This window comes from Morone saxatilis, unplaced genomic scaffold (assembly GCF_004916995.1).
Source record: "Morone saxatilis isolate NCDOM2014 unplaced genomic scaffold, NCSU_SB_2.0 Contig4, whole genome shotgun sequence".
NCBI lineage: Eukaryota > Metazoa > Chordata > Actinopteri > Moronidae > Morone > Morone saxatilis.
The window spans coordinates 5,941,949-5,965,802 of NW_023339984.1; the positions used below are offsets into that span (position 1 = coordinate 5,941,949).

Sequence of the window (23,854 nt, forward strand, 5' to 3'; positions counted from 1 at the left end):
GCTTCATCTCTGGCGTTTTCCTTCCCCTCCCCTTTCCCCTTACTTTCCCTGTTCGCTTTGGGGCTGTTCCCACCTTTTATTCTCTTTTGTCCCTTTCTGTCCTGCCGCGTTCGTCTGTCTGCCTCTCTTTTTCCCTTTTTGCTTTGCTCCTACTTTGCTGCAGCCGTTCGGCCTGGCTCCTCTTGCCGCCCCTTTCCCTCCGCTTGGATCCGACGGGCCTTGCCTTCCGTTCGCGCATGCCTACTGTTTTGCTGCACTGTTGGATCGGGCTACGCTCTGCTGGCGTCTTAATCTCTGCCGGCAGTGCCAGGCTCCATGCGCCTCCGCCCTGTTGGTGCTCTCCCCTGGCCGGGCTTCCCCCGGGGGGGGGGAGGGTGTTGTCCCGATTACACCTGCGGACCCTGTCCGATTTTCTCCCCCCTCAAGGCGACTTCCTGTTGCTGTGCTGCCGTGGGTGTAGCCCTCCGGTGCACTCCGCTGCTCACGTGCTTGCAGTTTCTCTGGCATTTACTTTGACGCGTCAGGGTTTCTCGTCCGGTGGTTCTTCCTCGCTCTTCTCCTTTTTCATGCCCCACGCTGCCGATCCTCCCCGTCTTCCACTCCTCGTCCTTTCCTTCCCCCTCTTTTCCCCGCTCTCTTTTTGGTTCTGGCCTCATCTCCGTGTTGCATCGCTTGCACGCGCGCCGTCCCTTCCCCCGTCCGTCCTTCCTGTTGGGTTGCCTTTTGGCGCACCATTCCCCTTTGTTCTGCTCCTCTCTTTCATCCTTCCGGCCTGTCCCACCCCTCACGTCGGACCGCGGCACTTCGATTTTTGTGCAGCGTACATCCTTGCCACGTTGGCCGGTTGCTGCCTCCTGTACGTTCCTCTCGCCCGACCGGCCCTGCTCCTTGCTCTTTTTGTTCCCCTTGCTTTGCCTCTTTCTTCTCCTCGTTTCCTGCTTCTTCTCTTTATACTTTTTCTTTCTCTCATTCCTTTGCTGTTTTTCGCGCACCGTTTCTTTCTCCCTGTCCTAGCTCCTTCGCCCTGGTACTTGCTTCCGACTGTATGCTTCACTGCTCACCTCTTTTCCCCGTTTGATGCTCTTCTCCGTCCCGTTGCCCTACTGTTTTATTCCTTTTTATTCTTCTTCCAGTTTCCATCGACGCATTCCCTGCTCTTAACTCGTCTTTTTAGCTCACACGCTTGCTCCCTGCGCCCCTCTCCGTTCGTTTCATTTCGTTCCTTCGTTGCTCACCGTTCCCTTTTTCATTCCCATGTGGCTGCTCTTTTCTGCTTTCTTCATCTCGTTTCCCCGTCTCCCTGCAGCATGTTGCGCTGTCCCACCTCTTTCCTTCTGCCTCTTCCTTTGGTTCTTTTGTTTCCACGTTCCTCGCGTCTCCCCGCGGCCTCGCTCAGTCGCGGCTTCCTTCCGTCGGTCCAGGCCCCCGTGCGCCCTGAGCCCTGCTTTGTGTTCCGCCTCTTGTCCCCCTTACTCGCCCTGCTGCATGCCCGCTGCTGTGGCGCGTGCTGCGCCAGTTTCTGCCTGCCTCGCTCCGGGTCATCTGGTATGCCTCCCACCCCCACCCGCCCTCCGTGCTGTCGCGTGTTCCCTCTACTCCTTGCGGCGGCGCGATGTCCCCCCCGCTCTCCGCCTCACCTCTCTCCCCTCATGACACCCAAAGACTCTCGACACTCTGCCACCCCCCTCCCTCTCACGTATCTTTCCCCTACCGCTTCTTCTTTCTTCTCTCCAATCTGATCTACTTTTACATCTTTTCTTTTCATTTTTCTGTCCCCCATTGTCTCTCTTCTCTCTCCCTTTCTCCCCTTCTTCTCTCTTCCCGGCCAAACAAACCACCGCGACACACCCACGGAGAGGAGGCAAAGAAGGAGTCAGAAAGGTGAATTCCTCTCCATCCTATTATTCTTGCCTGATCTGCCCCTCTTTCCTCAACATCCATCTGTCTCTCACTCATCCTTCCTCTCCTTTATTAATCTCTCTTTTTGCCCTCCACCCTAGCTCCATCCATCTTCCCGCCCTGTCGTCTCTTCACTTTTATTCTTCCCATCACAGATATCCTCTCTGTCTCCCTCTTCATTTTACAGGATGATATATCATTCCTCGCCGTCTTATCGTTCACCCATCCGTTCCTTCTCACCTCTTTTGCTCTCTCTTTTGCTGCATCGCTTCTTCTTACAGCATCCTTTGCCCTCCATCTTTATCACCTTTTACTTTATCAACGTCCTCTTGCCTCTTTCCCTTTAAATTCTTTCGTTCCTATTTTTTCTGTGTGTAAATGTTATTAGCAGGCAAAGTTTGAACAATGTGTGTTTGTAGGAGGAAAACAGGGCTTAAGAAAGTTGAGTTGGTTTTAAAAGGTCAGCACAGGCCATACTTTAAAGAAACAAATTCACACACATGCTGTGCAGTATGAACACACACTCCTGCTCTTTTTATAAGCAGTTATAACTATAGTGTATTCCATTTCATGTGATTATTGATGTGCCATAAACTTATTGCCAATAAAGCGCAGTGTAGACATGACTTTCAGTTTTACTGGTCAGTAAATACAAATGGAGGGGGAAAATAGAGGTGAAGGGTAAACCAGAGATAGAGAGAGAGAGAGAGAAACATTAACAAACCAATTGAAAGGAGGAGATGCTTTTAAAAATGTGCTCCTAAGAGTGCACGCATTCATCTAAGTGTATAGAAAATGAAGAGACAGAAGCAAGGCAGGATTTGAAGAGAAATACGACGCGTTGTTTTAATTATGTCATCTTGCTGCACCTTCATCTTCTGCAATGGTTTAATGGTACCTGATTGGAGCATTAGCCAAACTCCTACTATTTCCCTTACGGTGAATTGATACACATACATTCATTCACATTTTTTGTGTGCATATTTTATGAAAATATGTGCTAAATTTGGATGGACTTGGCTCCTAGCCACATCTGGCAACCCACACTGTAGCCAGAAACGAGAAACAAGCAGTACTGTACAGTACTTATGTCTTAAAAACTATCAAGAAATATCAAGAAATAGCTCCAACATATAGCTCCAACATGTAGCTCCAACATGTAGCTCCTCTTAAAATCACAGTGTCCTTTTTCATTTATTCAATTCAGGTATATTACAGTAGCGCTTGATGCACAGTAATATTTTTTGCGGCTCATTCACTTTCCTTACTCTAATTTCCCCTGATGGCAAATGATTAAATCCTCTCACGACCTCCAGGTTATAAACACACTTGTGCAGGTATTGTGAGTGATAGACGAAGGGGACACAGGAGGAGAGTGAAGGTGTCAGAGAAAGATGAATAGGTTCAGGGACAGGCAGTAAATGAGAACGCAGTAGAGAGAGAGAGAGAGAGAGAGAGAGAGAGAAAGAAAGAAAGACGAATGGACCAAGTAGGGGGGCGAGACAGAAAGACAGACAGAGACGGAGTCGTGGGGAAAGAGAGACAGATGAATTGCTGGGAGAAAAGACAAGAGCGAGAGAGGAAAGGGCAGGTGGAGGTGGTAAAGAGAGAGAATGAGAGCAAAAGATGGCTAGAGGGATAGAAGTAAAACAAATAGGACATGGGAGGAAGAGAAGAAAGAACAATGGATGAGGAGAATGGCTCACATTTGGTGAGGCCAACTGTTGGCACCCTGGGTGGAGAAGAGGGGGATGAGAGGAGGGAGAGAGGAAGAATGAGTAAAGGAGATTGAGGGGAGGGAAAAAGAAGAGTGGTAATTTTTCCTGTGTGTGTGTGTGTGAGTGAGAGCCTTTGGCAAGCAGCCTTGTTGGAGCTTGGCAGCGGTTGGCATGGCGATATATATATCCCGCTGCCTAAAGGCTCTCACCTTGAGCCACTAATGCCAGTCAATCAAACCAAGGTGTCATTACACACATACAACAGATTGTCTATATTTGTGAGGACAAGCACTGACTGCATTCATTCTCTAACTACTAACCTTTAACCCTTTATTACTCAGTGGTTACAAACTTTCAAACCCACTGAACTTTATTGTAAATGTGTAGATTAACACTGGACTACCAATTGCACCATGGCCCCGGAACTCCGGGGGGGGGGGGCTGAAATGCCCCAGGCTTACTGTGTCAAATAGTTTGTGCTAATTTAATTGAAAATGTGTTCAATTAGCACCAGTAAGTAAGTGATAATGTCCAACAACTTAGCTACATTCCCTTCTGTCCTCCAACCATTAGTTGATTCAGATTTCCAGATTCATTATTTCTCTGTTTTATTTCATTGGTCACACAAATAACCCTAGCTCCAGACTCTTTAGTAAGTAATTTCCCCACGGGGATTATTAAAGTATTTCTGATTCTGATTCTGATTCTGATTCTTTACTTCATTGTCGCTGTCTTTATCTAGAGCCCAATTCCGATGCATTCATTTACAATGGCAAAACAAAAATTAAACTATCCATAAAGCACAGTATTAACCAACATTACAGGTTATGTTTCATTATGATCCTATGGTCTTGGAGATGATCTCTATATCAAGAACTTCATTATTGCATTGCTTATTTGTTTGCATGTTCCTAAATTGATTTGTGTTTATTCATATTATTACACAGTAAACTTTGTAAATGTATAAATATCTCCATTATGTGAAAGTTGTAAACTAGCTGAAGGGTTTATTTAGTTCCTGCCTATTCTTATGTGATTCCTGGATAAAAATAGTCTGATGGTTTTCTAAGATTCTTAAAAAAGGGATTCAGCCATCTCTGTTCTCGGCAATCTTTGTTTATTCTTAGATAACAAAGAGTTTTTCATATAGCTGTCAACATTAATATGAGGCATGATACAAAATACATGTACTTTTAGTCTGGAAATGATCCGATTCCCAGTGGTTTGAGAAACTGTTAAACAAGATGACTGTCAACATTCAAATGGAGCAGCTATGCTAATTTAATTCTGAAACACAGAAATGTTTTACGATGTTTGGTGCCTTTTTCTAGACTGTAGAAACATAAATATATTTACTATTCAATGAATCTTTTATGCATTTATATAAATGGGTACAGCCAACACCCTCCCTTATTTATTTTGTACTGTTCTTGAAGTGCGAATGTGTTTTATGTCTTACTTTTACCTTATAACATCCTGCTTCTTGATTTGTGAAATGAGAAAAACAAAAACATAGATATGCACAGAGTGGGAGAAACGGGGGAGTTAACAGGGGCTTAGTAGTTCAGTTTGGCCCCAGGGCTCGCTAGCAGGTTATTATGGCCAAGGAGGACATCCCAAAGTCTCCAAAGATACCAAATTCTTCAGGCTAAATTTGGGGGGAAATGTGTAGGAACTGATGCGCAAGAGATCTGCAAAATATGTACAAAATGCAGCCATACAGCTAATGGAGTCTTGGGTTTGCATATTTCACTCAGGCTGACACAGAATATAAATAAAACTAAACCTAATGTGGAACCAAACATCATGGAGGCAAGTGAAACAGATTTGTCTGTGTGTTATGACATTCTTCAAACAGCTTGGTTCTCCATGGCAGCCCCCTAGTTTGACCAGAACATAAATATATGATGAGGACCGTTGAAACATACATGAGAACAAACGACATGAGAGAGAAAGAGAGAGAGAGAGAGGAGGGGGGATAAAAGAACAAGGGAGACAACAGGAGAGGAGAAAGGAAGGAAGAGTGCCTGTCGCTCATTTATCTCTCTTTGTCTGTTTGTCTTCAACGCTGCTTATTTTTCATCATTTTTCCACCCACGATAAAGATGGAGAATGGATAAGATGTAGTTAAGATTAAGTAATGTCTCTCTGTCTCGCTATTTATCTGTTTTTCTCTCCTCCTCTTTTTTACTCCTTCTCTCTTTCTAGTGTATTTTTCTTGCTGCATCTTTGTGTTAGGCTTTAATCTCTCCATCTGCTGGTCCTTGTTGACTGATCTATCCCTCATCCTTACATTCATTGGCTTGTTTCATTCTTTTGTATTTTCCTATTCTTCTTTTTCAATTTCTCTCCCAAGTCACTCTTTCACTTCTTACCCATCCATCTCTCTGTGCATCTCTCTGCTGTAAAGAACTGATGGTAATATATAATTAAAAGCTGCTAAAAGGGTTTGCAGCAGGGGAAGAGCAGAACTGGCAGCCGTTAACGTTTGAAAAACATATTCTTTAAAAACACAACAATGTTGGGAGAGCAGGGTGGCCATTATGTATCTTGGCCATCACCATGGCAATGGCCTAATGACAGCTCCAAGCTGTAATGTCAGGCTAAAGAGTCCAGGATTGATGTTATGTGCTCATTGTGTGCAGTTGTACATTTATATAGTGATAAAATGCCAACAAAATAGCAATATACCAAAATACCAAAATATATAAGTCCAAATTAGCTGTTTAAAATCATTTTCCATGTTTCCTGTTCATGAAAACTGCAGTAGCACTGCCGCTGCAAAGTAGTTTTTTAAAGTACAGGTGTTACAGTAGCTGTGAACAAAAGTCTCCATTTTTAGCTCACTTTTCACAAGGTAACAGCTACCTGTTTCTCCTGGAGGACAAAATGAATCGCTGCCTTGTAAATGAATGGTTATTATTCTAAAAAGCAAGTTGTCACTGTTTAGGTGAAGTTTCCTTGTCTCTTTATCACACCATTTTCCAGGGCTGAACTGGGGAGAATGCAAAATGGCTGACAACACAAGCTGTTACATAAACTATTACATAAAGTCAAAATGTTTGGTCAAACACCTGACCCATGATGAATGAGCCACATAAAAAAACCCTCTCAGCTGACTCACAGATTCATGCGCTCTCATGAGGTCGAGCGATTCTCTACAGAGGCAAACTGTGCGCTGTGATTCCTCTGTACCCAAAACCCTTTCGTACTGTCAGGCCTATTTTCTCACTTTTTAAATGTGCACAAATTACACAAGGAGGGCAAACCGTCATGCAAAAATAGCTGCGAGAGTCTGGGTTCATGGCACGGCTGTTTGTCTGTCTCAAGTGATTGAAGTCTATGCCTCAAATCTTCAGCTGAGCCTTCAATCCCAACTCCCCCCATGCTGTCTGTGTGAATCAGGGTATGTGTTTAGTATGCAAAAAGGGATAGGATGTTAATAAAGTGTTTATGTTACTGTATATATACAGTTGATTCACAGTTATATATATGCACAAACGCAGAGGCTGTACAATAAATATCAATTCACTTCTATTCACTCGTTTTTGGCCATTTTGCACATTTCCTTTAATTTTTAATGCCCTCACACTCTCCCCGTCTCTCCTCCTTCTGTTATATTTTTTCTTCTGCTCCCTCTTGAAAACTGTTAAGTGCAGTCTTGTCCTCGTGAGACCCTCTCCAAGTAACACATCACACACACGGTTGAGAGAGAATGAGAGGTGGGGATATGCATACATTGTCAATTAGGACACATACAGCAGCACTTTCTACTCCCCTGCTCATAAAGTAAGCACATCACAAGAATTTATTTCTTAAAATGTGGAACCAAAAATATCTTTCTGCCACTCTGCCCCACAAACACTCTCTCTCTGTCGTCAATATGGTTAAGTTAAGGCAGCTAAAACTGCTTGGTTAAGGTTATAGGAAGAATGTGGTCATGGTAAATAATAAATGTACAGTAAAAACATGCCAGGGGTTGCCTCACAGCAGAAAAAAATAAGTGACTACCATTCATCTTTCTGTGTAAATCCAATGTAAAGTCACATGTAATATTTTATTTTGCAACAATGGCTGATACCTGATTCAAATACATGCAAAACAAGTGTATTAAATTTTGAATTGAGAAGGAGGGCGAGAAGTTGTGGGGGATAAATGATGATCAGGGGAGAAATAAAAGTGTGTATTTTATTGCAAGTGTGCAGACTGTCCATTATACTGCTGCCACTCTATGTGTGTCTCAGCTCCTAGCTTAACCCAAAGGGAGAAGTAGTAGTAGTAGTGCTTACATGCTTACATGCTTACATGACCATCTTTCTTTCCTCCTTCTTTATTCTCCTCATCCTTCCCCTTATTCCCTCTCTGTACCTCCTTCTATTTCTTTTTCCTCTCCTTCCCTCGTCTTTCTTTCTCCCTTCTTACTTACCTTCTGTCTTGGTGTATGCCAGTTTTTCTCAATCTTCCTTCTCCATTTTTTGTACTGGAGCTTCTCATCCCATACCCTTTGTTTCTACTTGTCTCTTCTTCATCCTCTCTTCCTTGTTTAAATTTTTTTCCCCTCCTCTTCCATTCCCTTTTTTTGCTCTTCTACTCACAGCGGATAACTGTAAAGTCGCTCCTCTGGATTATAGCACATCATGCAGATTTGTGTGGATGTGTGTGTGTGTGTGTGTGTGTGTGTGTGTGTGTGTTTTAATGTAAGCATGATGTGATTTCTGATATTGCTTAATCCCACACAACCTAATGCAGATAGGAAGACATTAGCGTGTAACGTAAGAGACTAATCTGAAGATAGACACAAGCATGTACAATATATGAGGTGTATAAGCGACTGTAATTTGTGTATATACTCTGTGTGTGTGTGAGTGTGTTCATGGTTTCCATGCCAACCATACATCCTCCATACTGCCTGTTAGAGTGTCAGATTCTAACACCCCTCCTCCCTTCCATCCTCTCTCATGTCTCGAAACTTGTCCTCCTCTCTTTCCTGGATGCCAGCAGAGAGGCTGTTTATGCATTAGGTCTACAAGTTGGGTTGATAAAAATGGAAGCTCTCTCAAGTGTCATTCAAAGCTGGATTTATGTTTTTCCATCAAGGTGCTCCAACATACAGTAGAAGCCTCTTATGTAGCAATTGGATTATGGTTCAGTTTAGGGCTGCATGCATTGATTGTCCTAGCAGCATCGCAGCACTAGATGGATGTGTCATCCATTAGCAGTTCATGGTGTGCGTTCGAAATTGCATGTACATTCTGGGTTGCAGAGGCTTTGCAAGCCAGATCACAAGCCAGAAACTAGCTTGTAATAAATTCCTATAAAACCAGAAAGATATTAAATGTCAACATCAATATTGCTTTTTTAAGATGATTATATATACATTTTCAGCCAGGCATCTGTTACTTTTTTATTATTAATAAAGAGTAGTAATGAGTAACCTTGATATGTTACTTTATCATGCCAGTAGAAGTCACAAAACTCCATTAAAAAATGGGGCAATTCAATTTTGTGTATCAAGGGACAAATATTATATGCCTTATGAAACACTGTCTACAATCCATGCTGAGTCTTCTTGTAAATTCTATATTTGAAGTAAGACATCAGTTATTCTTCAAAATATCCATCTACCTCTAACATGAACATTCAATTCTTCTTACCTTAAACAACCTTTGCTGACTGTCATCACATCTACTGCCGTCTTACCTCCTAATTATTATTGTGTCAATCACCAAAAAGTGCATCTGTAGCAGTATACCATGTAAACAAACACCAGCTGGTCCAACAGATTAGTCCCTAAAATACCCTGAATGCAGCGTGACATGAAGTTAGTTTCAAAGCCCTGTTTGATGCAGTATCGAGGTGAGAATGTAGTGGCGAGCTTGTGAAACCCTGGAAATAAAACCTCTTCCTATGATAGCCTTTTAGTGGAGAACCAGACAGATTTATCCAGGTGTTATTTAAGTGTCAGAGGGTTTGTCTTGACTCTATTGAATTTCCTGTGTAAAAGGCTTTTTTCTTCTTGGTTGCCTTTTTCTCTCACTTCATATTTTGGTTTTGCACCCCTCCACATTTTCAGCATCCTATTTTCTCTTACCTTTTCTCTCTATCACAGCTTAATCCCTCTCTCTCTTTATATATCTTCCTATGTCCCTCTCCTCAAACCTCAAATCATCTTATGCATCTATCCATCTCTGTCAACCCACACACACCAGAGATACAACTTTATTACTCACCACAGCTGGAGACCACTTAGCACAAGTGTGTATGTGGGAGAGACAGAGTGTGTGTTTTGTGCTGTTTCTCATTACGAGTTCCATGATATCATTAAGAGGGGTAATATCTCTCCCCTTAAGAGCTTTTTTATCTCTCTCACTCTCTCTGTTGGCCTCCCTCAAATTGTTTTGTTTATGTTGCCTCCACTCAGATGAAGAGCTGAAGGTTTTTACTTTCAACCTACCTGCTCCCACAGTAGTGTGCGTGGGTGTGTGCGCGACAAAGACGGAAAGATTCAGACCAACTAATAACATCTGATCACACACAGCTCTGCACTTTCTAGTATCTATAAACACTAAAAAGCTGTTGTCGCTCGGGAAAGTCCAGTGTTGGCAGAATTCACACTGATTTATTCCTGATAGTGTGAAAGTGGACAGTGGAGCGGTGCATTAACATTTTTGCCATTTTAGTTATTAGATTATCAGCATTTTTAAAAAGTCAAAGTTCAAACAAGGATTTTGAGTTCAGCCTGTGGTTTGGAGTGCATTAATGTATCTCCCACTGGATCATCCATTATTCAAAAGCAAGTGACATTAATGTTATAGGGTACACTGCCCTACAAAGTCCAAAAAAAATTAATAAATTGGCAGCTCTTTTGCCATTTAAAGAATGATAATGTAACAGAAATGTGGAACTATTGAGAAAACAACATATGAAATTGGCAATCGGAGCTAAAAACTGAGCCAAACTGTAGTAACTCTCTGGGTTGCTAAGATCTGACCTCAAACTAAGAGACAAGAAACTAGACAGCTAAAGCTAGAATGAGCTACGTGATATCTATTGAGATGGCTAGCTCCAGTAATTAAAAACATTTTGATGATCTTTGTGATTCTGGTTGTATCCAATATTTAAAGGCAATTAAAATGTTAAAGTGAAATATACCTTAATGTGACTATAATCTCACATGCTCCAGATTTGTGCTTTCCCCCATTTCCTCAGAGGTTAGAAGAGATGTAGCAGACTGCAGTTCTCCCTTTTGGACTGTAATCAAATAACTACTATAATTACAAACAATGTCTTGGTCTTTTAAAGATTTTACATGTCCTCCATCTATTTCACTTTTCTTTTGAAGAACTAGTCAAATGGCCTTGTGGTTTGCATTGTTGTTGAAGTTTTACACTACTATAAACTTTTTTATGATCTCACTTTTACTGTGTGTGTGTGTGTGCTGTGGTGTGTTTGTGCTGTGTGTGTGTTGCTGAGAGGAGGAGTGAGAGAGAGAGAGATTTAGAGGTTCCGCTAGAAGCAGAAACGGTAAAACTGAAGTGTGTATATAAATCAACCTCACTCAAGAAAATGAATTGTTTGCTGCTGCAGTTCTCTAAGATGCACTGTCTCACTCACACCCACATACACACGCTCGAGGCACCTGAAAATAATGCCTGAAAACAAACACACACACACGGCTTCCAGTGGTTGTCAATCAAAAGTAGAACTGGAGCCAGAAGAAAATGGAAAGAGATGAAGACAGAGACATAAAGAGAGTCAGTGTCCATTAAGTAATGCGATGAGGTCTCAGCTAATCAAATCAAACTGTCACTCAATCATTCACTTCTATAGAACTTTAGAGCCACATGCAAACACACACACAAACATACACACACTCTGCTGCAACATAAAACTTATCCATTAAACTGATTTACAGCCCAATTGATTGTGTTTGGGGCTTTTCAATCAACAATACCTTTTGTTGACCTTTTTCACTCTCTTTTTTTCCCGCTGCCTTTCTCAGTCTCTATTTCTGGCAGTGCAAGTTCTTTGCTCACTGAACTTGGTATGTGTGTGTCTGTGTTTTGTGTCAGTCTTTTGACAGACTGTGGCACTGATGCTACTGTCTGACAGAGGAACAGTCTGGGGAGCAGGTGTCAAAAAGTAACAAGGTAGAAATACACAGAGAAGGTGAGAAATAGAGAGAGAGAGAGTAGGAGAGAGAGATAGAGAAAGAGAGAGAGAGAAGGCTCAAGTAATATATTGCATTTAGGGTTGTATCTGAGGGAAGAACAGCATGAATTCAATAGACTAACAAGTTTACAGTCTACGTGTTCTCTCTGGAGGATGTTATTCTGTTTGTTGTATGGGATGCTTAAGCAATTTTTGGACTAATAAATGTAAGTAGATTTCATGGAGGGCTGCTTTTTCTGTACAGTTGTCATGCCATTTTGTGTTTTTATGAGCATTTGTTTGGTTTTGGGTAGTGATGTATATTAAGCAAAACTAATGCAACAAATTTGCAATAAATTGTAACCTATCCAGCAGAGGAGACTTCACCTACTGGGGAGAACACCCAAAAGCTAATTACAGATCTCTCAGAACAAGTTTAACAGGGTTGTGTTAGATTTTAACCTAAGAGCACAATCATGTTGGTAAATAGCATTACCTACAGCTCTGGTGGTTACCCTTGAGCAATAGAGCTGTACAACCACAATGTTATGCAGTACACTATACTTAGAATACCAGATCCCTAATGGATCTCAAAGACCAACACATGGTTGGAGGAACTAAAACCCACCAGACAAGATTCCCACCTGTGGGGTCACTGGTGAATCGGAATAAGTTACCTTTGCAAAAGTAAGACTCTAAACTAGTAGTAGTGGCTCTGTGAGGCTGTAGTTAGGAACAGCAGTACTTTGAGCTAAATTCTAATGTCAGCATGCTAACATGCTATCACTGACAATGCTAAAAATCCAGGTGTAATATTTACCTTGTTCACCATCTTAAGCTACAATTTGCTCATTAGATCTAATACAAAGTACAACTGAGCTCGATGGGAATGCATTTCATTTAAGGTAACTGGTAATAAACCAAGGTATTGGGCAAATTAAATTGAGGAAAAATTACCTCAATTACCTCTAACATCATTAGGACTCATTCACTGGGAGCCATGGGTGTCTGTACCAAATGTATATCTTGCCTGGCAGTAAGACTTGGGATCCCGGTGTGACAAAACACGAAGGCACTGTCCATTAAATGGATGGCGCTCCCATAAAGGTTAGTGTGGATGCTGCTAGCTTCACTTATATCAGGACTGGAGAATATTTCTTCATTGAAAGAAGAGAAAAACAACAGCACAGAAGGCTCTTGATAAAAAAGATGTTTTTGCTCTTCTGCTGACTGATTGGTTAAAGTTTGCCTGACAGTGATAGACAGATGGTTCATCCAGTGATCTGTCGAGTATCTTTTGAAAGTGCCTTCCCATTTCCAAACAGTTTCCAATGATGGTTACCAAATTTGTGGCAATCCATCCGATAGTTGTTAAAATAGAAATACATTTAACAAAATAGAAAAAACTGGGCATCTAAAGTCAGAGTTTCATAAACTATTTCATGTCCTTAATAAGACACACACACTAGGCCCTGGACAACCATTTATAGTACCCAGCACAAGTATTGTTGCTCTTAAGTCTTTGTTGGAGCTTCACACAAGAACCCAAATCCATCACAGAGGAACAGTATTGTTTTAACAACATAATTGAGTAAGGAAGGACATCTAATCCTTTATATCAATTACATATACAGTATACTTGAAAAGTGATAATGGCATAGACTTTAGCCTCCATAATAAGCTTTTGAATGGATGCATGAATTTATGACTAAAAGAAAACGAGAAAGGAAGAATTTGGTTTCTGTGATGATGGTCAGAAGAAGAGGAGGTGAAGAAGGGGCTAAAAAAAAGGGATGGGTGCACAGATGGGAGTGGTGCTATAGCCAGTACCAACTATAAATAATGGAGTCACTACAGTCAGCGTGTGTGTGTGTGTGTGTGTTGTCAGCAGGTGTAAATTTGCTGGATTAATGCATACATATGTTTATGAATGCCCCATGTGTTTACCGGGAGTGTGTTTTCATGCGTATCATGTTTGTGTACATTGAGTTGAATTGTTTGTGTGTTTGTGTGTATATGTGGGTCTCTGTATGACTAGTGAAACATGAGTGCGTGCAGGGGCTGCTCCGTCTGTCTGTTCATACAAACCACAATGTGAGCAATGTGTATGATGTGCGACATGGAATTATGTATGCACACATCCACTGTGTATGTGTGCGTGTTCCTTATCACTGTAGATTATTTGATGTGTCTGTGTTTGTATATGCAAGGTAGAATGAGATCTGTCACTGTGTGTGTGTGTGTGTACTCTTTCCCCCCTGAATGCACTCAGTATTGAGTCATAACCCTTTACATGTATTACTCACACTCTTCTTTTAACGTCTTTCTTCTTCTTCTACACTCCTTCACTCTCTGGCCTCCTATATACGTCCTTTTTCATTTTTCCAAACTCTCTTTTTCGTTTCCTCTCTCATCTCTCTTTATCTCCCTCTATCCTCTTACCTCTGTCTTTCCTCTTTCATCTCATTGTCAACTGAGTGTTTGCTAAGCCCCGCCCCTTTAGTTATTGTCGCTACACCTGTTTCCATCCTGCCACAGCACATACGCAGTTTACAGTGGCAGATTTACCACTCGAAATTCTTAGTAATTTTTATTTATAGGTTAAAAACAAAGGCAGGCTTCTCATTTCTAGCCAACAACTGCTGAAATGACAGCTGTCACTGTCAAATTAGCTGGCTAACTTAACTAACATTAGCTCAGAGAGTTACTTGAAAACACCATCTAACATCTTCAGCTGACTTTTGAATGTTTTCAGCTGATTCATTTTTGTGTAGAAGGCCGATCATGTACTGCACATGAAATAAAGTTTGTTGCATCGCAATGTAGAGCTAGTCAGTCCTAGTATTCTAATAGTAATCTAACATAAGAATGTTTCAAACAGTAGGTGTCACTGTGTACATTACATGAGAACAGGCTTTTATTAGGATGAGCTTTAACCAATGTGTTGAATGAATGTAATGCTATCTTGGGTAAAGTTCAAGTTGTGTAAGCCTAAACTCCGACAGCATCCATGACCTGGTTCCACACGATGGAAAAACACCACAAAATAGCCGAACACACCTTTGAAAAATTTAACCCTAACAAACTGTAGTCAATGAAATGCTCCCTGGCTTTGGAAGTAATGCTCAGTTACTATTGTGGGTTGGAAGTAGGCAAGTCCTACATGCTAATGATTGCAGCTTATGTTAGAGCAGATAACTAAACTGTATTATCCATCCCTTACACTTTTGCTCATGTGGTTTTTTTTTGCAAAAGAAACCACCATGCAAACCTTTATTAGAAACCCACGTACACAGCTTCAATGTGTGGAGAAATCCAGATTTTGACAGGCCAGCTGTAGTTGCCGTTGCTATGATTGGACAATAGCTGCTCGGGGGAACTGGTTTTGCAAACTGTCATTTCTGTTCAGTTCATTTTAAACAGAACTCAGTATTACATTGTATTGTTAGTAACGATAGTACAGACAGATGACTGGAAATAATGAGGAAAAGAAATCATGAATTCATCATCATGAATTCTCTCCTCCCTCATCCTTCCCTCTTGTCCTCCATGCTGTATGGTACTTGGAGGTATTGTTATTCCTCTCGTTTCACATTTGACTAAACAATATTTTCATATCCTTTCCAACATTGTCGAGAGCTGGCCGCTCAACCTGATGTGATGCTGGAAATAGCAAATCCAGCCAGTTTTATCCACTGTTGCTGTGACAGCTCACCAATGAACACAATGCGCTTCCACTTCTCCACACCTCCATCACTCTTTCACATTCCTCTCCTCCCTCCTGTTTTTTCTCTGGTGAACCGAAGACTATTTGTGGTGTCAGAGTCAACATGGCTGACAGTGAAGCATGTGATGACACAACCAGGTGGAAATGAACACTATCTCTTCATCTCTGCCTGTCAGACACAGATGAAGTGTTGAGATGAAGATTATACACTCTGGGTGAAACAGACCAGAAAGAGCCCACACTGATGTGATTTCCATAGGACAAAAACACATACATTTGAGTCCTGAACATGTTAAAATTAGGTATGTTGTACAATTGGTATGAATTTTCTGATTTGGTGGTTTAATTTATTCATGCAGACATTATAAGCCAATATCAAAGTTGTGTAGCAGCACCAATTACACAGCTACATTATTTCTATCACATCAAGTGCTGCCTTGATTATGTTCAGTGGCAACATTTTTTATACCCTTTTCACACTTTTACCTGAGCACTGTGTAAAGCGTTTCTGCTGCATTTCTGCTTCCCTATCTTTCTATACCGAGTTTGCCTTTGATAAATACAGTACAATAAAAGCCTAGTTAACATACGAATGGATTCTGTCCACAGAAACGCGAGAGAGGGTTTAATCTAAAAAAGATACAGGAGGTGTTGAGTTTAAAAAATACATTTCTATTTTCTGACATATTCTACAGATAAATGCATTGAAACAGCAGTGAAAGGTTTATTCACTGTCTAGTTTTGCTGGGAACCACTCACACGACTCGAGCTGAGACGCGCGTCTCACGTGGGCAGTGTGGCTGCTCTAATCTGTTAACATGGGCGCCGACATAAAAAACATTCCACCACGCACTGCAGAAGCAGGCAGTGTGCTTTAGAGGGGAGAAAGTGCTTTGTTTATCTACAGTGCAAGACTTTGATACTGAAGACCACGGTTCACATCCTGTGTGTGGATAGGTTTAGGCAACAAAAGTACTTAGATCAAGGAAAAATAATGCTTTTGGTTAAATGATAGTGAAGTATTTTTCACTTTTTCATTATTCAACTAACACGACAATCTTTCCCGAACGTTAATCAAGTGCTCCTCTGAAAACATAACCATAAAAACCATTAATAATGCTTTGGTGGATATAAGCACATATTAGATCGCAAGAGCAAATACTGAAGGGAAACAAGTTAAATACATTGTAATTGAATACCAATGAGTACAGCAGTGTTAATGAAAACATTCCAATCAAAATTCAAATTAAATTATACTCTGACTCTAAATACACTGACAGATCTGATAACAGTGCCATCTCACCTATTTTGTTAGTCTACTAAGACACTGCTCACCCACACACACTGCTATTTTTGAATACCCCCACAGTTATTTCTTTTCAATTTACTTGTTAAGGTCTGGTTGCGTGCGTGTCCCCTCAAAACTCTCTGCGCTGCATTTTTGACTTTCCCTTGGGTGCTCCTAATTGAAAATGTCTCATCTGTAGCTGTACTGCTCATTGCATCGCTGTCAGCTGGAGAAAAATGTTATTAGGGCCTGGGGGAAGTAAGCAGCCTCATATAGAGTCCCACTGAGCGACGTCAACTTGGACAACCATCCTTGCAGAGGCTCCTCATCCTCTTCTGCAAACGTAATCCTGTTTGTGTTTTGTGATCTATCTTATTTGTTACTTAATGTTAGCTAATAGGATAGTTATTAATGAGGATCACCTAGCAGTCCTTGCACGCAGCTGTGCTTTGTGTCTGAGCAACAGAAATGACCTCCTGTCTGATTACAGCCTGACAGGGTGAGACTTTCCCAGTTTTAATAGACTTCTCTAAACACACTCACCATGAACACTCTCTTATTATGAGGGAGAGCATAAAACTGAAAAGGTTAATTATCTGGAATACACTCACTGAGTCTCATCTTTCTCCTTGCTTTTTAACAGGAAGATCATCGAGGTGAAGATTATTGATGATGAAGAGTACGAGAAGAACAAGGCCTTCACCATCGAGCTGGGAGAGCCTGTTCTGTTGGAGATAGGCCAGAAACACGGTGGGTGTCTTTGTGTGTGTATCTGTGTGTTCAGAGAGGAGCCAGGAGAGAGAAGAAAACAAGGAAAGAGTGACAGACAGAATCTTTATTTAACCACCACAATTGTCTCAGGCCTCCTGCACACCTATCTCTTTATAAACAGGTTGAGACCTGCATTGATTGTCTGAAACCTCCAATTTAAACTCAGATTAACTTGGGAAACATTTTACTTTGAACTTCGGAGGTGGTTTGGAAAGGATTTAGAAAACACTGGGCTTGTGCTACGAGCTACGTCCTTGTCACATCATGTCGGTTTGCACAGATAACAGCAATAATAACCACATCGCAATCAGACACTCATCATTACCATGTACATAAATAGGTTTACCATATACAGAATATACATTTTCAGGAAGCTTCTATATTTGTGTCTGAAATCTCTGTGCTATTGCACTGTGGTCACATTTGCAAAGAATTCTGTAAACTAAGCAGCAAGAAAAGAGCAGACTGAACACAATGTGCAGTTTGTTCCTGCCTAATAAACTATTTTGATCAGGTTCCTTTCTCAGTGGCAGCTCTGCACCGTCATTTTCTACAGTTTTGAATCCACAGTTACCACAGAGCTCAGTGAATCTAAAACATCTAAGCCCTTCAACTTTTTAAGAATGTAGTAAGCTTTAGTTGAAAAAGAATCGTTACAGCAGGTGGACAGCTAATCTCTGGCAGGTAACTCAAGGCTAAAGCCAACCATAGCTGAAAGTCAGTAAGTAGTTCCTGCAGCCTGTTCTGCTTTGACTTTTCTGTTCAAGTTCAGTTTACAAGATGAAAGAAAGGACAAAAAGAGTAACTCTCCTTGTGTCATTTCACTTCACTCCTTTCTTCACTTTCTTTCTCTCCCTCACTGATTTGCTCTTGACTGCAGCTCTGTGTGTTTGTTTGTGTCATTAAGAGGATAACATCTAACCTCACACACTGATTCTCTACCTGGGATTTGGGACCCCTACAAGGGGGACACATTAACAAGACATAAACTACAAAAACATATATCTGCTACACCAACTGAACTCTAATATTTGCTTTTTTCTATTAAATTATTGACTTTGAGTTGGTCAAAATGAAAAAATACAGTTGTTGTAGGCTTATGTTTGACAAAATAGACAAAACAACCTCACAGGTGTCCCAACCAACTAGTACACGTTCCGAACATATGATCCCCCATCAGGTTCCTACTTTAGAACAGTAGCAGTTGTGTTTGAAGGGGTGCCCATTTGAAACACCACAGGCTAGGCTAACATGCTGCCCGTGCTACACCACCTGTGGAGACACATTGACAGACACCTGGTGGAGTAAGAGTCTACACTCTAGATGTCACTTATGAAGAGCCAACAGCCTGGGGCATTTTCATTACTGGGGAAATTGGTTTTTATAACACTGTCACATAACAAGTGGACTGAAATTTACACACATACTCATCCACACACACACACACACCACACACACACACACACACAACACCACAACACACACACACCCACCAGGTATAACATACTGTACACTGCTTTGCAATTACAGCAGGTCTATACTGATAACAGCTGACTCAATTAATAATTATCACTGTATGTAGAGTGAGTGAGGATACATATAGATCCATGCAGGGAAGCATGTGGAACATATGGTAATGAAGAGATAGAAAGGTTGTTTCATGGGTGAAAATATGAATTCCTTGTGGGCATTCATATTTGTAATGACATGCAATGCTTAATAGCTTTGATTTCCCATGTGGCACATCAGTGTTTGAATATTAGCATTTACATTATAGACTTTCACAACTGCTTGCACACATTCTTAAAGTGATAACAATGAAATCTATGTATGCTGCTCTGGCCAAAATCAGACAAATAAAAACCTTATACACCGATCAGCTATAATATGTGACTGAAGTTAATTAACACTTATATCTGTTTTCCATTGATTCTGTCAGTGGTGGGGTAATTAGGCAGCAAGGGAACATTTTGTCCTCAAAGTTGATGTGTTAAAGCAGGAAAAATGGGCAGTGTGAGGATCTGAGCGACTTTGACAAGGGCCAAATAGTGAGACTAGGCTAGATCACTGGGTCAGAGCATCTGCAAAACTGCAGCTTTTGTGGGTGGTGAGTACTTATCAAAAGTGGCTGAAGGAAGGAAAAGCTTTGAACCGGAGACAGGGTCATGTGCTGGTGCACGTTGGGAGCGAAGGCTAGCCCATCCTACAGAGCTGAAAAGGTTAATGCTGGTTCTGATAGAAAGGTGTCAGATGCCACAGATCAGTCAGGGTGCCCAGCTGGTCATAATGTTATAGCTGACTGGTGTATAATACATGATTTGAGTTCAAATGCCATGCAAAAGCTCAATTAAAAAAATCATCAACCACATGAAAACGGAAAACACATGGTTACATGATGCCATATTCACCACAGGAAATTACTAACCAAGGAGGAAGTCTAAATTTTTGAATAAAAGTTTGTGTAGACATGACCCCAGTATCCTCAATGGTAGTACAAAAAAATCTGAGTACCTGTAATTGATTTCCTTTAAGTTGGTACCATAACCTCTGCACAGTTACACCAACCATACTAGCCCACTGACCCATTTATCCCTGTGGTCTCCTAGGTGACTCCAATGAGAACAAGCCATTGGTGGGAGCAGAGGACGAAGAAGTGGCCAAAATGGGCTGTCCCAGTCTGGGCGAGCACACAGCAGTAGAGGTGGTCATAGAGGAGTCCTACGAGTTTAAGGTAAGTGTGTGCGTTTGTGCACATCTCCATGGACATGAATGTGTGGATGTATGTAAGTGTTCCCTCTCATTTTGTACTTCAGAAGCTCTTCAGAAAGAATCAGCAGTTAATCAGTTCAATTTTAAATAAAATCAAATTTAAATATCACCAAAAAAGTAAAGTGACTCAAACTGCAAATTCCATCTAAAATGATTCAAAGTGAGAGTCAGCTTCCCCGGTTCAGAGCATGAATTATTAATTTTGTTAGCATGTAATGGACTCTCTAATGAGATGCTTGTCATTTTGATAGCAGACAACAAATAATTTATTCAAAGTGAGCTGTCATCTTGTTTCAGTACAAAACAGGCATTAAAAGAAAGGAAGTTGCTGGTAGACCATTCATCCAGCAAATTAGAAAATACATTGATTCAGTCATCTAGTAAATATTGGATATTAGAAGGAATACGTTTTCAAACTTGATCAGTTTTCAGTTTAGCCACGGATAATTACAGATTCTTCTTGTGAGCAGCACACAAAACACACCAACAAACTAGAGGTGTCCGTTTGATGTTCAGCTTCGTCGTGCAATGTCTGTGATTTTGATTTTGTAATCAATCATACTGTTTTTGTGTTGCATATTTCATTTGCTCATTTGTCCATCTGTGTTGTGTGTGTGTATGTGTGTGTTTGTGTGCAGAGAGCAGTAAATGAGCTTATTTGGCGGGCTGACAAGGTTATCTATCTTTCTCATTCTGAAATTGTGCCTGTGCATGCAATGGTAGCTCTTCTATTACTTCTCTCTACTTCTGTACAATACTGAAATGTAACAATGGTGTCTGGGTCCAGTATCACATTCTATTAATCTCCAAATTCTAGATGTCACCCTGTATTGACATCCATTTGTGATTTATCTTATTGTGACTGCTAATGTACAGTCAGTTCTGTGTTTGTTATGTTGTCTTTTATTTAGATAGTAAATCATGAATGATTTTATCATCACAAAACCCTGTAAGCTTAGTTATGATAATCACTGCTGGTGCGCTGCTCTATTGCGGCCGCAAGCTGTTTTGCATCAACATCTTTTATTATTCCCCTTCCTCTGCGCTTTAAACCAAAACCTCAACCAGTCTGCCTGCAGGTTTTTCCTAGATTTCACAGGGAGCATCACTGCCAATTTCACAGCATCGTATTAAGTAGCACATCCTATACCTCGAATCCTCAGTGTTATGAAATACTGACTTTTGAAATGTATCTTGCAATGTGGAAGCTAATTGAAAGGTTTTGAAAAAAAGCATTTTCCTCTATCTGTGTGGCTGCGAGTGAATTAACAACTTGAGGGTTGTGTCTTTCCTGTTGCACTTGCATGTTTGCTCGTGTGTGTGTGTGCGCGTGTGTGTGCAGAGTACGGTAGATAAGTTGATCAAGAAGACAAACCTGGCCTTGGTGGTGGGAAGCAGCAGCTGGAGGGAGCAGTTTGTCAATGCGGTTACCGTCAGCGCAGGTAATACACACACACACACAGGACACAAGACATCATTTTGATTTATGGACAGTGCTTTTGGTTGACAACTTTCTTGACTCTACTTAGAAAAGATGATGGATGACGAAAAAGTACATACAAGTTTGCATCAGCATTCTATTTGGAACCTTTTCATGCATTTATTTTAATCTATTTATTCAGTAGTCGAGTAGTGCAGGTTTCATTGCTGTTACTGAAATACCAATATTTCCTCTGTTAACACTATTCTTTAGTCGTGCTTTCTATTTTGGGAAATGTGCTTATTTGCTTTCTTGCAGAGAGTTAGATGAAAAGATCAATACAGGAAGGAATTTACTGTATGTAAAATTGAACTAGAATTGAACATTCAAATGTCAGAGTGATTGGCATACAGGCAGAAGGCAGCAGACTTACCACTAGCTCTAAAAGATGGAGGGAATTCAGATAGAAGAATTTAATCCCCTTTTTTATTACATCGCACATAAAAAATAAACAGCAGGAATACCGGACAGAGTGTGGGCTGCCAATCACTCCCATGTTTTGTGGTCATGTATAAAAATACAAACATTCTGGGACAGGGTTATTGAGATTCTTGAGGAGTTTTTATACTAGAAGATTACCAGGGACCCCCGGATTGTGTGCCTGGAGTTGATACCCGGTGACATAATTAAAAAGAAGGACATGTAATGTATCTCTTCAACATTCTGATACTTGCATGTGAAAAGGCCATCACAAGTAGCTGGACATTGTTGAGGAAATATACTTGTTTACCGTAGCTTAGCATAATAATTGTAAAGTTTGTAAAGAAAGATACTCCTGCTAACACCTCTGAGACAGCATCTCCAGGATGTGCCCAGCCAAGAAATAGCTAGAGCACATACCACTGTAAAACCACAATTAGTGTTGACAGGTGGAAGTTTTTACCTTTGGACAGAGCCAGGGTAGCTGTGAAGCTCTAGTCTAGTCATTATGCTAAGCTAAGCTATGAATTGTTCTTCTCCTTCTCACTCTGCCTTTGGCTTCTTTAGTGCATAGTATAGTTTTGTCCACTCACCTTTCTCCTTTCAATTGTATCTCTACTCTTCCTCTATCTGTCTCTTTCTACAACTTCTGAATCCACTACACCCAAAGGAGACGACGACGAAGAGGAGAGTGGCGAGGAGCGGCTGCCATCTTGCTTCGACTACATCATGCACTTCCTCACCGTCTTCTGGAAGGTTCTGTTCGCCTTCGTCCCCCCCACGGAGTACTGGAACGGCTGGGCCTGCTTTATTGTCTCCATATCGCTTATCGGCGTCCTGACGGCAGTCACCGGCGATCTGGCGTCACACTTCGGCTGCACGATAGGACTGAAGGACTCGGTGACGGCTGTGGTGTTTGTGGCACTTGGAACCTCGGTGCCAGGTGAGTGGGAGTGGTTGGATGTATGTGTGAAGTGATGAAGGCAAATTGTTTAACATTTCTGTCAGGATATACACTTCCTTACTGATGATAACATTCAAACCTCTTTTTCAACCAGAAGAAAGGGTACAAAAAATAAAGTGAGATGCATTTTTTCCCCCTGATTTCAAATATGACAGAGAAACAAACAAATTCCATCTCATTTCAATAGCAGCTGCTCTCAGTAACCAGGCTGGAAATCGAAATTGAATTGTAAACCACCGGCTCCATCACAGCCTTCAGCCTGAGCTTGTCTCTGCCTGGAGGGGACGCATGGTCCCGGGGCTTTAATTCAATTCCATTCCTCATTCCTCTCCTCAGCCGTTTTATTGTTGCCCCTCCGTATGATTTATAGAAATAGCTCCTTTGCTACTCTTCCAGGCGGTAACTTTGATGGCTTGCGGCGAGGTCTCTGGAAAGTAGTGTTAGAATCAATTCCCTCAGCAGCCGTATTATGGTGTGTGCTGGATTTGGAAGCAGATTTGATAACCATTATCAGTGTGTGTTCCCTGTCACAAGACATGTTGATGTTTATTTTTCCCTTTTTCCTGTTCAGTATCTCCTTTATTCTTTATTTTTTCTCACTCACGTTCCCCATTTTCTCTCCCTCCTCTCTCAGCCTCTTCATATGTTCCTCCCTCACACTTTCATA

General features: G+C 41.2%; 1 protein-coding gene across 1 annotated transcript in view; it reads left to right on the forward strand.

Annotated features, from left to right (window-relative positions):
• Window positions 1–1,307: 1,307 nt before the first annotated feature.
• LOC118338429 (sodium/calcium exchanger 1-like) overlaps window positions 1,308–23,854 on the forward strand; it is a 31,107-nt gene continuing 8,560 nt past the window's right edge. The window contains exons 1-5 of the mRNA XM_035675729.1: window positions 1,308–1,696; window positions 17,427–17,533; window positions 20,161–20,285; window positions 21,666–21,765; window positions 22,894–23,166. Coding sequence (XP_035531622.1) covers window positions 1,308–1,696; window positions 17,427–17,533; window positions 20,161–20,285; window positions 21,666–21,765; window positions 22,894–23,166 — 994 coding nt within the window. The remainder of the gene's footprint in view (window positions 1,697–17,426; window positions 17,534–20,160; window positions 20,286–21,665; window positions 21,766–22,893; window positions 23,167–23,854) is intronic.